At 32.1% G+C, this 17,293-nt stretch overlaps 1 protein-coding gene across 2 annotated transcripts in view; it reads left to right on the forward strand.

The window, feature by feature from the left end:
* LOC149909101 (uncharacterized) overlaps nt 1-16,111 on the forward strand; it is a 55,274-nt gene extending 39,163 nt beyond the window's left edge. The window contains exons 5-14 of one of the 2 annotated variants that reach the window (XM_090120702.1): nt 3,378-3,553; nt 4,765-4,906; nt 6,570-6,722; nt 8,169-8,356; nt 8,853-8,995; nt 9,456-10,700; nt 11,488-11,727; nt 11,951-12,120; nt 12,489-12,644; nt 13,312-16,111. In XM_090120702.1, coding sequence (XP_089976828.1) covers nt 3,378-3,553; nt 4,765-4,906; nt 6,570-6,722; nt 8,169-8,356; nt 8,853-8,995; nt 9,456-10,700; nt 11,488-11,727; nt 11,951-12,120; nt 12,489-12,644; nt 13,312-13,419 — 2,721 coding nt within the window. In that variant the 3' untranslated portion in view covers nt 13,420-16,111. The remainder of the gene's footprint in view (nt 1-3,377; nt 3,554-4,764; nt 4,907-6,569; nt 6,723-8,168; nt 8,357-8,852; nt 8,996-9,455; nt 10,701-11,487; nt 11,728-11,950; nt 12,121-12,488; nt 12,645-13,311) is intronic. The other variant, XM_090120701.1, reaches the window with a different exon arrangement.
* Nucleotides 16,112-17,293: the final 1,182 nt, after the last annotated feature.

Consider the following 17,293-nt stretch of genomic DNA (forward strand, 5'->3'; position numbering starts at 1 on the left):
TAAAAGATAAAACCTCTTTATAGACTACATACATAAATAGAAGCGTTTCATATAAAGAATCGCCATTGTTCCTTATCACAACGAGCGCTTACGTAAATAACAAAATCAGCAACTGTTAAAACAATATAACAACAATACGAATATAAAAGTAACAGTCCATCAACAGAATAAACATTGAGTCATCTTTCAAATTGGAATTTGTTGTAGCCGTATTTCGCAGTCCAGGCAGCGGTAATAAACGTAAAAACTTTTATGAAAACGCCAACGCTCCCAGCAAGTCCGCACGAAACATAATAAACTGCAAAATACCACGTATTTTATAATCGTTTTTATTTAAACTCATTGCGTTAAAGTTATGTTTGATTAAGTGCACATTCCAAAGCATTTAGATTTTATACTACATACGATACGACCTATAGTGTTAACAAAGTTTAACGACGATGCACTCTTATGAGAAGTGACATATCTGTGTCGCGTCTATTAACGTTTAACATTTACTTGAATTTATGATATAATTATCTCTATGTTGCAACTAATAAAGTTAAACATTCTTATGAAGATAGTAAGAAACAAAAATTCTCGATATCATTGGCGATGGTTTTGTTATTTTATGTAAGATATTATCGGAAAACTAAGTTTTGATTGTAGTACCTATTGCATCTGGATCCTTCATCAATCTCGTCACGTACTCGGCCGTTGTTTGAGGATCGACAAACTTTGTCAGCTGAAATCTGTAACTGTAAACACATGTCGCTTCTGTCGTGATCGGAGTTCCGATTTATCTAAACAGCGTCCTCATAAATATTAATACAACGTTTAATTGCAGAATCGGGGGAAAACACGATAAAAATGTATAATGAAATAAAAATCCAATATCGTCTGGCTCTGTTGGAATTCAATAATATTTCTCATCGTCGGTCAACTCGACGCGAGATTAAGTTACGCCATACACAATTTAATAAAATCTTCAGCGACATCAAAGATTGAACTACATTCGATTATCGAAGACGTCGTCTATCGCTCAATTAAACCGGAAAATTGTCTTATATCGCCTTTGAACACATTCAACGTTATTCAATAGGTCAATCTGTCTATAAAATATTTATGAACGTTCAACTTTTCGCTTCGTTGTAGAAATGCGACTTAATAAAGATTGATTCATTTCCGTATTGCAAAATATTTAAATGATGCAAATATTTTTGGTGAAATATTGAAACATCTGATATTAAAATATTAATAAATGGAATTGGTATTTGGTTCTGTAGTTATTGTCCATTTTATTACTTTGCTTCTTATTTATATAACACCTACCAAACGCCAACTACATTACCCTTAACTTAAATTTTACTTCCCTAAAATATAGTGGGTTCACAAAGGGCAGTATCCTTGGATGAGACCCAAAAGCTGTTGACGTCACTTACAATATAAATCGGCTACCATTGTTCCACAGACCAAGTGCCTACGTAATCGTACGAACATCCCAGAAATGTTCCGCGATAACTCACTACTACTTAATTAAAGAGCAGAAGTTTTATTCAACCGTAAGTTTCCTTGAAACAGATAGTTCTAGGAACATAACCGTGTTTAATTAAGCTTCAACTAATTTGGACGGAGCCGTATAATTGCAATTGCCGTAATAAAGCTTTAGACAGCGTTTGGCAGTACTTCTGTTCGAAAAGTAAGGGTCTTAAGACTTGTATGTATACATCCTATCCGCAATATAGTTCGAACTTGGTTCCTTCTGTTAAACTTAATTAAGCGTACTTATAATTACTAACATGTTATTTTTTTTATCCGTAATCTTGTGCATTGCAAATGTTACATAGATCATCCTACTATAAACAAATGTTTTTACATTTAACATTACGATTGTCTAAAAATAACGAAAGATCTCGAATCAAATTAGAAGGTTCAATTTAAAGTGTCGTTCAGTTCAGTAAATCGGAATGCCTCCATTTGTCTTTATCCATTCAAAAACTATTCCATTAGGATTAAGGTGCGCGAGTTCGTCTTTTACGCTTATTTTCTTAAAGCTGGAAATCAGATTATCGTATCGAAGTCAGTCTAGTCTAATCCAGTCACGATTACGCTTAATCTTTTAGTAATTGGCGCCGAAACTCAAGCAATTAATACGCTTTTAATATTCGATGTCAGAGGTTCTGCCGATTCCCCGAAATAGGTTTCACCATAAATGGCCATGGGAAATTGAATTTATTCTCCGAACAAATATTGGAGGAAACTTTATCGTAAAATAACTTTAGCGCTAACGCTAGAATAATAATGATCTTATACTTTAGTTATTGTTTGAATGCATATTATTCTAATAATTTTAGGTTAGGCAAGAATAGATACTTTGTTGTTTTATTTTTCGTAGTGGATAGTTTTGGTTGTTTAAAAGCTTTAGGTTTTAACAATTTACGCAAACTATGATAGTCCATTATAATCTCAATAAACCCATTTTTAAATAGCCTTTTAAAAGTTAAAACCTTGGCATATTATTAACAAGTACTTGTATAATATTTTCAGAGCTAAATTTATTTGTAAAATTTATTTTTTTATTCGACATAAAGATTAGTTTTACTGAAAGTGCACAACGAAGCTTTACGAGTTTATAAAAAAATCTGAATGCAATTTAGATAAATATTTTATATAGACGTTTCAATAATTGACCCACAATCCTATTCCAGTTGAATTTATATCCTCCATTAAAACCAGAGTAAGTCTTCCTGATAGTTTAAATTTTAAACAATCGTGGACTACGTGAGTTGAACACGAATTATACATACAGAATTTGTAACAGGATTCTCGTGTATTCATGAAACCGAATAGACGGGAATAATGCATTTAAGGTCCCCTTGATTGTCACTTTCGACTCATACTGCTATAATATTGATTCCAAACATTTGAAGTGGAATGGTAAAATAGAACATGTTAAATGGAATCCATTGTAATGAAAATAAAAGGCCTGTTCGTTAGAATAATAAAAGTTTATTCTAGTACCTACTATCGTCATATTTCTAGTAAAACGTTTTCTGAAAAAAATAGTTATGGATACAATGAAATAAAAACTTCTCTAATCATATAAATTATGTGCTAAGTAGGAGCATGCTAATTGAATAATTTAGGACTCACAATTTAGACGTGATCTATCGCCACCTCTTAGGACCAATGCACCTAAATCGACCTTTGGACGCTCGTTTTTATTTTATGAAAAAATATATGAATTTTTACTCCTACGTCATGAATAAATAATACACTCATTGTCTTAATTTGCTTATCTTTTTAGGAAGCTAGAATAACACATTTGGGGGTGAATAAGCGCGGCATATAAGCAGGCACGGCAGTAATAAATAAAAAATACATAAACATCTTTCTAGGAAGCGCTAGAAGTCCTCCGCACAGCGGCTCCCAGGGTCGAGTTGCGAGTGTGTAGACCACCAAGTGATGTGCTGGAGAGCATCACACCACCGGACCCTCCCACGCCACCAGCGAGGACTCCACACCCGCCGCATTTGCCTCTGGACCCATTGAATTGTCATCCTTTGCATGCTAGGTAATGTGCGAACTATATATACCTTTTTGGTGGAGAGTGTATAAACGCTATTCAAGGATTGACATACTATATACTACAACTTTTTTTGTCTAGAATGTATAAACGCTTACGCGGTCTCTGAAGGGACCTACCTATATTATCATGAAGACATAATCGTGACCACGTTTGTCTAGTGTCCGAAATATAGTGATTAGGGAAAGATAACTTTAAGAATGAAATCATGTTAAATTCATTTATAATTAATATGGAAAGAAATTTTATTACACAACGTAAAATTTAGTTTAAATAATCAGATTAGAAATAAAAATACTTTTTATTTACCCTTACACACGATAATTACATCTTATAAATCTACAACAAGAAGAAAGAAGAAACTTGTATCTGCGCTTGTATGGAAGTTTATATCTATTTACCGACTCGATTGTTTTTATTTATTTTGTCTTTAGCGAGTACATTCGTGGAAATACCTCCAGTTAACTTTCAAACATTGCAAATAAAATGCTTCGCGGAATGCAATTGAAAACTTCAGAAGTAATTGATTTCGCGAACGATAACAAAGAAATATTCAACTAATTAAAACATGGTTGGAATAGTGGTTTATTGCGGCTAATCTTCAGTTTTTAATTTACATTCCAAGTAAAAGGCTTGCTTGGCTCAGACGGCTTCAAGCAATTTTACGTAATTTAGTACGTTTTACAAAATATGAAAGTCAATAAATATATTAATAAAGTTTTGTTTGATGTCCTACACGTAAATGTCCCAAAGTTAAATATTTATTTCGATAACAAGACTATTTTAGAAGCGCTTTTGAATCGTCATAACTCATAATACATACAAAAATATTTACCTACTTCCATGGTAATTGGAAAGCGATTTCTATAGAGAAGAGCAGTCAAGAAGAGCGGCTCTGTATTTACTCTTTTCAAATCATATAAATTTTTGCATATAAAATTATAATGAGGCCACAAAACTGTCTAGTATTTGTTAAGCAATAACATTGCATGCATTTTTATTTTCTATATTTTAATTAATATGGAAACTCTTAACTAACATATTTTTTTATTAACCACTACCCAAGCCACTACCGAACTCTTCAAAGCTGTCAGGAAATGCTTATAAATTAATTTTTAACGCAGCAATTCGAAGAACTGTCTGTTTAATTTTTGAACAGATAAACAATATGTCTGATTAAAAATATACGTTAATCACAGGTTGTCGCAAACAACAAGCAGTGCGACCACATCGTCGTCCGAGGGCCGCGGTCGGAGGGACGCAAGCCCTGAAGACCGGCGACATGACCTGCAATTACCGGACCTCGACCGACCCTTACCCGTCTACGATATACAATACGGGGTAAGTTCTTGTATTTCACATATTTGTATATAGACTTGGGCTAATCGAGAAACAAAGCCGTAGTTACAGTTGGCTGCACTTTTTAATGGGAATTTTTCCTCGCGGGTAATCCGGGTATTTGTGTAAAAAACTCTTCGAAATACACGTTACATTGCTTACTATGTTATTGTTAACTACAGGTACAGACTTTAATAACATGTTATGATTACAAAAAGATTTTATAAATAGGCAGCAGATCGATTTAAATCTTGGCTTCACATAAACAGGGCGAATTCTATGTAATTTTCATCCATTATCGATTTCAAAGCGTAATTACGTATCTGTCTTCTATCCATCACTTATTCACACAGCAATCGGTACATGTCCCGGATCAATTTACATAATTGAAGCGTACATAGTCCAAGCTTGGAAATAATTATGATAGCTCAACGTTACTTGAGCCCTAAAGCACTATTATAAATATACAGAATTACCGCTAAGCATTGCAAGTATTTTATATTGCAAGCGGTCCTGTCGTAAATAATGATAATGCAACTGTATACATTAGATTGTGTTTTCTTGTTCTTTAATGTTGCATTCATGTTGTGATTTACATATAATTATTTTGCTATTATGCGGACGGAGAAATTTCGCTTAAAACATGTCGGATATTTATTTCATGGAGATTAAAATGTTCCACCAACTGAAGTGAGTTTAAATAATGAATGATATTCCGAAACAAAAGCTCTAGAAAAATGAACTCATATTTTGCTGTTAGAAAATTACATTACAAATTACTTTTACAAATTCTTTATCCCAATTTAATTAACATCTGATCCGGATTAAGCCCGCAATTAATCAAGCAAGTCAATTTTTCACACTGTAATAACGCTAGCTGATATAGATGTTGCATGACGTAAAAATATTTAATTAAAATTAATATCGCTAGTACCCTGAGCACATCTCGCTCCCAATTAATAAAGCTTTCTGTTCACGCTTCACAGGGTGATGGATCGGTGGTAAGTGAATTATCGTAATAGCTTTGGTAAAAATCACGAGCACCTTCATTATTTAATGGAATTCACAAATGTTATTTATGCTTTCCTTACTGAAAATATCCAATTTACCTTCGTAATATTACTCTTTAGATCGTGACGTGACTTAAAAATGTTTTATTGTCTCATTTAAATCTCTGCTCTATTTGCAAATGAAAGCTTTGCGAGCGCTGCTAGTTTATTGCTCGTTTACATAAAGTTAGGGTTTTACGTAATGTATTCTTTATTTAAATGAGGCATGTACTTGGTTAAGGATTTCTTGAACGTTACCTGTAATCTTTGTTCATTGGTGTGCAATGCGAAATTACTGGAACGTTCCTTGCGTGTTACGATAACGTTTTAAATGTTCTAGTATTTATAAAGACCTTCAATATGTAAAACAATGTTTTTTACTTAGTAAATACAAATTTCTAGATAACTTACTTAATGTTATATAAAACCTTAATTTTTTTGTAGGTAAATATGTATGCATTGCTCAGAATAATTATAGGTATATGTGAGTAAATGTTAGCAAAGACGGCCATTAAAACTTCATCCCGCAGTATTCTTCCAAAAAAGATTATTTTCAAAGCTCCTACGCCTCTTACGCCTCATTAACCACTTCTTACTCTAAAAATATTAAATTTCAGGAATTCGACATAGTGATGACCAAAGTGAACGGTTCCCTGGGTTTCACCCTCCGTAAAGAGGACCACAGCGCTTTGGGTCACTACGTGCGTGCGTTAGTGCGGGAGCCAGCGTTGAGCGATGGACGCATACAACCAGGGGACAGGATTGTCGCGGTATGCAATTTTTATTAGTATTAGTAATTTGCCGATTTGTTTTTCAATAACCCGGCTTTTTATATTGTATAGATAAATTATATAGACAACTAGCTTCCGCCCACGACTTTGTACGTGCATCCCCGTTTTTCCCCGTTCCCGCAAGAATTTCGGGAAATCCTTTCTTAGCGGATGCCTACGTCCTAACATCTACCTGCATGCCAAATTTCAGCCCGATACGTCCAGTGGTTTGGGCTGTGCGTTGATAGATCACTATATCAGTCACCTTTGAGTTTTATATATATAGATTATACTCGTATTAACTTGGTCGTCTTATTGTATGTATGGAGAATACTTCTCCACCACGCCACGTTAATAAAATAATCGAATTTCGAAAGGCTATATATTATATAGCTATGATTAAGTAATAATGACCACACTTTTAAATTGCAATCAAAACAAAAACCCAACAAAAAGTTGTTCGAGTGAATGATAAAAACTTGAATATGTGGTACGACAGCAAAAAAGATATGGTTTTGTAAAACCTCACAGCACAGGGTTCATTCATTTTCAATCTATACGAGAGATTTAATCACTATAAAATAGAAATGATCATAAGTAATTGGCTAGGTATTGCGGATGTTGGGCTTCAACATTACATTTGTATAATTAACACGTATCGCTGTGATATATCTAACAAGTACATGTCAATTTGCGTGCATGGCGAACATTAAGGGGAGTTTTTGCATGATCCGAGGAAATAGTTACCTTTTTGTTATGTCTTTACAAATGGCTCTGAATAATGCTTTAATGATACTTTTCTATGAAAGTTATCCAACCTGTTTTATGTTTACAGGTAAACAATGTAATGAAAACAAGAAAAAAATAAATTGTAAAATGATTTTTATATGTTTGCTAATTTTTTCAAAACTGCTCGTGTAAAATATATTTATCATCAGTATGGCTTTCCTTTTTTTGCATTACTATAACATATTTTATTGTAACGTAGTCAGAAAGTCACGAATTATAATTTTCTCGCCAAGGACATTTTTTACCAGTACATAAAAAATATTGCGCCAATTCACAATCTAATAAAACAAAAGAAAGAGATATGAGTGTTTTTTTTATTTATTAAGTATATTTAGAAATATATATTTAACGCTAAAAAATAAATGAAAAGGTTAAAAATCACATACAAAAATTTATTTATCATACCATAACTACTATGATTTAGATTCAATTTATTTTATGACATGTATTTAAAAAAAATATTTTACTTGATCCATGAATTGTGCTAAATAATGTAATTTTTAATAATTTTAAATGTGCTGTGTACATACACTTTGGCTGGCATTTTACCGCAACATGTGATTAAATTTGTGTATAATTATTAGTCAAAATTGTCAGCTGTGATGTGTACCTAATACCTATTTAAATAAATAAATAAAACATAACCTTTTTTCGCAGGTGAATGACACGCCAATGTCGAACATGTCGCACGCGGAGGCGGTCGCGTTCCTGCGCGCGTGCGACTCAGAAGTGCGTCTGCGGCTGTACCGCGACCACGCGGCAACGCCGCTTTCGCCCATGTCGCCCAAGGAGGAGGGGCCCACTGATTCGGATGCGCCGCTGAATAAACCGAAACCACCTTTGAGGTATTGTTTTAGTAATAAATCGGCGTAATTTAAATTTTTCTTGTTATTGTACTTTCTTTTTGTTGTATGAACTTTCAATTTCTGTCAATAATTTTACTCGACGGTTTAATTTTTAAATGTTTAAAATTATAATTTTTGGCCAGCAAAATATTATATAGATGTATAAATTAATGAGCATACAATGAGCCGTCGCGTCGACGGGTACAACAAAAACGATCGCATCTCTACTAAAATTATTCACTCTTATGTTTTTGTGACGGTAAAAACCTGATATGCAAGATTTAGAAATGAAATCATTTTTATTTAGGAGATTTACATATGAAATCCAACTTCGAAAATGGCATAATAATGTGACCTTACACCTTATAACGGATATTTATACACACTATAATCCAGAGACTATAAATATTCGATGTTAGATGAATATCTTTTCTAGGAATCCATTTAAGAAGATATTCTGGTATATCTAATTTTCATGTTACGTTATTTTTTTCAGGGCCGAAGCCGTGTCCATGCTTTGTGACTTAGCGGCTCGGCGACTGACGCCCGACGCGGCCGACGGATCGCGCTCTCCCTGTCTCTCACCTAGAAAGTTCCGCAAGCTTACAAAGGACAACAACCACTATGAACAACCGAATGGTAACTTTGTCGTAATTTGCATATTATTTGGTGCATTATTTTTGTTTTGTTTTTACACACTGACTGAAACTATGTTTTTGGTTTTTCGTATAAGTTCAACCTTTAATTCAAATTATATCTTACCAACAACAGATGATAAAAAGCGTGCACGTTTGATACTTTATGTTTTTTTAGACTTCCTATTTGAATACTTTTTCGTTTTTCTGATTTCAAAGATTGTTCCTAAATATTTAATTTAATGTAAAATAATGTATAATTTTAGAAATTTATATTCGTAGTAAGTATTCAATGATACGTAATCGGCACTTTTACCTATTTGCAATTAAACATAAAGCTAAATTATAATTAGCATTTTTAAATAAAGTGTTTTAAAAATCTAAATAAAAAATGTTGAGCTTGTTTTAATTGCACATGTAACCTATACACGCAATGCACTAAGCAAGTAGACTTTTTGGCACAGATTTGGGAAGAAACAAGATAACGGAAACTAGTAATTCAGTAAATACGGATGTACCAAAATATTCTGAAGATTTGAAAAGTGATGTAAAAGAAAAAGTTCCAAAATGTACTTGTAGAACGCCATTACCTATGCCATATGCTACGCAAACTAAAGAAATAGAATTGTGTGATGATATGATTAGAATACTACCTGATGATATTATAATAGTACCAATTAGACCACCCAGAAAAGGTGGTTCAAGAAAATCAAAAGAATTAACAAAAAAGGAAAAGAATTCCAATGAAGAACAATGTATCACGACAGAAAAAGAGCCATTTACTACAACCAAATCAAATGATGATTCCAACCAAACGGCATCTAAAGTTACCAAACAAAGTTCATTTAGATCCTCGATAGAACATAGTTCAAAAAAAGAACCCGTCGTCCCCCATAATAGTCCTTCAACAACAAAAATTTCTCAAACCGTTTTCAAGGAGTGCATTGTTCCAGTAAAATCTGACGAGGTATCAAACCCACTAACACAAAGCAAGACAATTGAGAGCAAACCTGAAAATTATTATGAAAATATTGCTGAATCTCCATCTTTAAACTTAGACACAAAACATGAAACAAATGTAAAATCAGAATTACAAAGCGATGTTAAAGATAAACCTACAAAAACTTGTAAGGAACCAATAATAACATGCACCTGTGCAGTAACTATTGAGGAATTGAAAAAATATCACAAAAATAAAACTGTCCCATCAGCAATCAAAGAAGAAAATAAACCAGTTCCCTTAAAAATAACACAAAATGTAGAAAATAACACTCAAAACCAACATACGCCGACAATTCAAAGATCTAAAACACAAAGATTTTCACGATCTCACTCGATAAGAAAACGCCTTCTTTCTAAAAGATTTAAATCGAAAACAATAAGTGGTCCAATATCGTTGCAAAAAAACTCGACAGATACAAATACTGAAGACAATAAATCACAATCCACAGAACCTGCTTCAGTGAAAGGTAAAGACATCGTTCCATCTGAGGGTTCAGAAGCCATAGAAAATCCAACTCAATCAGTAGTAAATAAACCTATAGAACGTCCTACATCTCTGATTATTAATTCTAATAGAGATGAAGAAATTATAACTGATAAGCTGAGTTCAAACCCAATAGCTGGTATTGAAACAAAGCAGAAAAAGCCTGTACTTACAAGCCCTACGACTCCGCCTTCATGTAGAAATCAAAAGCTAAGCCTGACAGGTGAGACACTGTCGGCGCACACCTTCCTACCGTGATATCATTATTTTCCATTAAAATCTACGCTGATTGAAGACTCTAATTCGGACCGAATCTGTGATAAAACTCTAAAGCAGGACAGTGGACATTATACTCAGAGGCAAAATATTAAAGTTGATAATACAAACCTATGTTCTTCAGTCAGCGGCTTATCTGCCAAATGTTTTGTGTGACCAATTATACGTAATATGCTATGCTTTAGGACGAACCACTTAAAGGACAGTAGCTTCCTCAAAATATATAATCATGTACCTGTACAAACCTAACCACTTTTTATTTCACAAGCCATTTAGGCTTACGTAGTATGTACATTAGCACCTAGCTCTATAAAATTACCTGCTTAGATGCAATGCCAATACAAAAGTATATGTTATATCTTATATCGTGTGTCTGAGAGGCAATTGAACAGCTTACAAATTAGGGCTTTTTGTGCGTTAAAATACAACAAAAAACTTTATAAAAAGGGTGATGTATTTAACTAAGATTTTTTATTTCAATTGCACTCTTATGCCTTGCGTTTTTTGTTTCTCAATATATAATGCATCTGAACATACAGCTATTGTAAATAGACCGTTCAAACAATAATATTATCATCTATAAAACACATATCTAAATTAAGCATTGCAACACCTTAATGCACACCTGTAGCTATAAAAAAGTCACTCACATCATATCCTAACACACAAATGTCATTTAAATTGCAAAAATGAGTGTAATTACTTTATTACTGATAATGATATTTCCTTTTCAGTAATACCGCAAAACTATGAATTAAATAATCTAGACAATGATACACTAGATGCCCCAAATGCGTACCAAGAAGATCCTCGACAGAGATACAATGAGGCGGCATTTCCAATAGATTCTGACGAACCAGTGTCTATGCCAGCGGAGTTATCAAGTGATGAAAGGTTCAAGCATTCGAACCCAACCTACCAAAGTGCGGTTTTGCACAGCTCCACAGCTGATAGTGCATCTGAAAAAGACGATGGTAACATTTATTCTAATTGTTGTACTCCAATGCTAATCCTGCTCATATTAATGCGAAAGTTTGAATAATGTACTTATGTTTGTAACACTTTGACATAACACGGTCCCAACTGATCGGATCTGTATGAAATTTGACACATAGGCTAATTTGTACCTGCGTACCACGCAAGTGAAGCCGTGGGTTCCAGCTAGTAATCAAATATTTACACTTATTTTTATTTCAGGAAATGGTTTAAAGAAATGGAAAGGCGTTGCTCTGTCACCTGATAATGAAAGAAAAGTAAAACTGCCTGTAATTGAAACTCAAACGCCGAAACCAACGGAGCTAGAAACCGTCCAGAAGGAAAATATTAAACCTGAGCCGCCAGTCGAAACAACAAGCAGTGAACCAACAGTAAGTAATTGATGTTTTTCCAGATTATTACGAGTATTACATATTTTTAAATATAGCATTACTTTAAAGTCATGGCTCATGTTTTTTCGTAATGATTTACTTGGAAACCTTTTTTTATTTAATAATATTTTACATTTATTTTGCTTAACTCTTGCATCAGATTTAAAGAACACAAATGTTATTTCCTAATTTGATTATGAATGAGTTTGAATTAACTAATACCTTTGACCTCGCAAAATGGCGCAGAATCGATCCTATTCTTAGTTGCATAGTATAGTCTTATAGTAGGTACCATCTCTATAGATTTGCGTGTGATACAAAAAAATAATTTTACTTTACATCCATTAATTTATTATTGTCACCCACAGATAGTGACTGTGGAACTGAACCGTGGGTGGAACAGTCGTTTAGGATTCAGTGTGCAGAGTCACCCTGAATCCGGGCAGAGTTATATATCAGCGGTGTATAGCGACAGTGTGGCCGCGAGGGACGGGAGACTGCGGCGCGGTGACGTCATACTGCAGGTATGCGGTTATAGTGTCTATGTAAGCGTGTGTAGGCATTGAGTTACTATGTACTACGTACTAGAGAGGGCATCTCTACTATACTATTTGTAACACGAGTTAGAGTCAATCGTCTCACACCAATTTATTTTTGTTATGCTGTTTGGTTTTAATTGATAAATTTATTCATATTTTTTAATAGATAAACAATATTTATTTGTTACATTGATTGGTTTTAATTTATAAGTAATAAGAGGCAGAATATCTACAAAGTGTATGACTCACTAGCCGCCCCGCGCCGCCATCAGTTTTTGTTCGTGGTGTCCTCTCTATACGTAGTAATATACCTCAATGTGTGTAGGGTACATTTTGTCAGTTTTTATTCATAGACCCACCATAGACCATACATATTATCAGAGTTTATTCATGAGCTGTTTGGATGTAAAGAAATTTCAAATTATCTTGATTATTCAATTCGCATTGTAGTGTAACTGGCATTTTATTTTGTGGTACATACATATTTTTTTGAAATAGTAAAATAATTGAAAAGCGTTAGTTTTCAGAATATTTAAAACTAGAATAACATTAGACGCAATACATAAAAAATTCAATTTATTTATATATAAACCGTGTCTATTATTAATTTATCCTAAAACCAAAGATTATATTTTACTTTATTTACTTTCAGGTCAACGATGAAAACGTAACATCAATGAAGACACCTGAAGTTATTGATTTATTAAGAATTCTTCGTGGATCTATATGTATCACTGTTCTACGACCACCTAACGTTTAAAGCATAAATAAAAAATAACTATTTTAAAACAAATCCCTTGCCCTTTATGAAGTGCGATCTAATTGATCAAAAGTAATGCGGGAATTATATTTACTTCATATGAAATATTTATTTATCAAAATTGCGGAAAATTTACTTATAATACCCTTTGTACTTTCCTAAGAGAAAGTTCCTAATAGAGTTCTTTAGGTATACCTAGGTACCTTTCCTTCTAGGTAATAATTTAAATCTTTGAGATACCATATTATTATGATTTATGATGTTTAATAATTATAATAACGGAATTGATCTCTACTATATCTTAAAATAGAATATAATGTCGTTAAAAATTATAGAGGGATTCAACATTTAAAACAATATAATATATCTACGTTGTCCTAAGTAATGCAACGAATAAAACAAAAAATCATTCAATAAAGACATTATTTATTGAAGAACTCAAAACAGTAGTTAATATATATAAGTAGCATTCCACACTATAGATATTTGCTCTCATAATAGTAAAAAGGCGTTTATTACAAATCGTTATTTAGGGGCCTAAAACTATGAACATAACCTATCACTGCTTCATATTACACGATTAAATATAAGTAAAATAATTAAAACAGTATAAGATGCACCATTTCGCGTTTATCACAAAATAGATACTTAAATAGTCAAATATATTTATAGGTCTGTTTTAAATACCTACCATATTTCTATATTACACTCATGTAAGATTGTTGCATCATTTTGTAGGGCAAAATATGGCAATATAAATTGGTCCATAGACAAATCACTAATTGTTCTTAAGATTGTAAACATTGTGCACACTAAAGCACAATATTCATTGAAGTGTGACCACATTAGTTTTTCATTAAATTTTACATATTAAAGTTATTCACTAAAATGTTATAAATTGTATGTGTGCTCAGTATTAGTCAAAAATTATGTTGGATTCTGAAAATGTATATACATAATTATATTAATAATTAAATGATCATTAGATAGTTAAATGTAGAGATAGAAATTATACGTATATCGAATGGATCTAAATTACTCTTCTCTATGGATACTGATAAATTCTAGTCATTTCAGAATTATAAATACAATGATAATTATTACTTAGCTGCGATATTTATAAAGTATGTATAAAATTACTAAGCGGACTATTATCATAATTTTAATAGACACATATAAATATGTTATAAACACATTGTATCTTGTTATGAAGTAAAAGATTTTATTGACAAATCTGAGACTGCTTTCTTATTGGAATATCTACAAAATATTCTTTGAAGTATTATAAATGTCTATGAGATAGATTCGAACAAATAAAGCAAATAATCGATACAAGCGTGTGCGAAGCAATAGGAATTATATACAAATATTCTCAATCTAAAAGCAGCCTTAAAATATATTATACACATATTATTAGAAAATATAATAAGAATCGAAATCTAGAAGTATTAAGGAAACCGTACAGATTATTGTCGAACGAATCAAAACTGATATTCTAAAGTTATTGTGATGGATTTGTGTTAGATAATAAATATAAAATAGATAATTATAAATTTATGTAATTTAATGGAATACAAACAATTTAAAACCTGTAGAAGAAGACTAGACGTCGGCCCAAATGCTAGATAGTAGTTGATGTTGTTATAAATTTTTCAATTGATCCTTGCATGTATTAAGTGGTTGTTTTCACAGCTCTCGCGTTAAGTTTATTTAAACCTTTTTTTTACGAAAATATTTGTGCAACTAAACATCTTACTGTGTATTCGTACAAATTGTCATAGTAGATCAATTGCAATAAAACACGTAATTATTAATTCTATTTCGATTCATAACTTTTATTTGAAACATGCCATAGTTGTAGAATAGATCTAGATACATTATTGTGGAATGTATTAAAATTGCTTATATTTTTAATAGACCAAAAGTCTACTACTCCTGTGCCTAAAAAGCAATACAAATAGTATAAAATAACCACTTATTCTAAACGATTTAATATTGATGTGAATGTGCAGTGTCTATGTGATGAATTTTATGTGATTATGTATTGATTAATTTTAAGTTTATTGAGGCGCGAGTTACATAGAAGAGGTATAAACAATAACTTTGTTTATATTTGGCTAAATAAATACTATGTAGAACAAATATTAAATAACATTTGTTAATAAAAAAATCTTTTACCTTCTCCGACTGCAAAATGATTATCAATAGACATTGAAGATAATCGTATATTGCGAAGTAAATTGTATACTACTTTACCTCGAGTCTATGAAGCTTGCGCCTACCAAGGTGCTCAAATGATTTCAAATTAAGTTCTAGTCAGAATTTAATTTAAATCATATTCACGTTAAATTATAAAAATAATCCAGATCCACACATATTTTAACTACAATAGGGAGGGACGGTTATTAATTCATAAGCCGAACATATTTTGTAGTACAAAAACAAATATCTATTTTAAATATTAAAAGTATTACCTGTTTTTAAATAAAGGAATTAATCCCTCCCACACATTTCTGCTTCCGCATCAACCGTCTCTCATAAATATGTAGTTAATTAATTATTATTAAAATTTATCGTATATTAATTGTGGTTGTTATTTTGTGTGAATGCTGTAAACTTATATGTATATACAAGGCAAACGAAACAAATATGTGTCAGATCAATATTTTAACTTTTATTATTTTTGAAAGTATTTTGATTCAGTATCATTAATAATTATTTCATGTAATATTTTTTTATCGAGCATACTTTTTCATTATAGGCAAAATGCCTTCATATTATATTTTGCCTTTTAATTTTTATGTTTCATTTTTATTTTGTAACCTATGAATTTTAGACTCTAGTCGAAACAATATACTTTCAAATTACTTTTTAATACATAATACTGAGCTCGTCGGCCTTGTAGTAATTGAAATGTCAGTAAACATTAAATATATTTTTGTGAGATGAATGATACAAAAGTTATTAAATGTATATATTTTACTTTATAAAATTAAAGTATAATTAAGATATATGATAACCATTCTGATTTTTATTTCATACCTATGAACTTCCCAAAATCCTATATCCTAAACTATGCAAAAGGGGATGTCACGACTAACCCTTTTGTCATAGAATTAACTCCTTCTCCTATTCCTTGAATTATGGTGAAAAAGCAAACTGTGCTATCCAAAATCGAATTCTGAGGAACATTTTCTTGTGGTGTTAAATAGCAGAGCATTCTGTATATATTATTACGTGATATAGCGCCACGCCTACACTAAGATAGGTCATAGGTAGTGTTACCTCTATCATCTATGCTAGTAAATTATTTTTTACTAAAATGTTAACTAACTTAAAAAGGACTACAAATATTTATCTTTTCTTCAACATAGCATATAACTTATAAGTTAAAATGCTATGAGTAAGTAGTTAATCATCATCAATCATTAATTTAGATTCATAATTTTTGATACATAATTCTCCTGAATAATTCCATTTTGCTTGACTTGTAGTATAAAGTACCTATTCCACTACAAATAGTCCTATTCCCGTAAGCTTGTGGACCTGTCATTTATCATCGGAAACAGTGGACCTTTTACTCATCCGTCACGCTTGAATACAAAGTATTATATAATAAGCTGTAAGATTCACGCGTATCCACTGCAAATTACAAGTGAGCATCGTGCGTGCAGTAAACACGTAAGTCGATAGCCAATAACCGTGACAGGAACGGTGCACGACATCGGTGAACCACGACGACTATATCATCAACTATAGTATTGTATTAGAATACCTGTCTCGGCAAACTTTCCGCCCACTTAGGCGTATGAAAAATAGATGACACAAAATTTCATGAGAATCGGTCAAGTCGTTTACAAGTTTTTTTAGAACG

This window comes from Colias eurytheme, chromosome 4 (genome assembly GCF_061535395.1).
Source record: "Colias eurytheme isolate Ceu_HAF_F1 chromosome 4, ilColEury1 Martin Lab GWU primary, whole genome shotgun sequence".
NCBI lineage: Eukaryota > Metazoa > Arthropoda > Insecta > Lepidoptera > Pieridae > Colias > Colias eurytheme.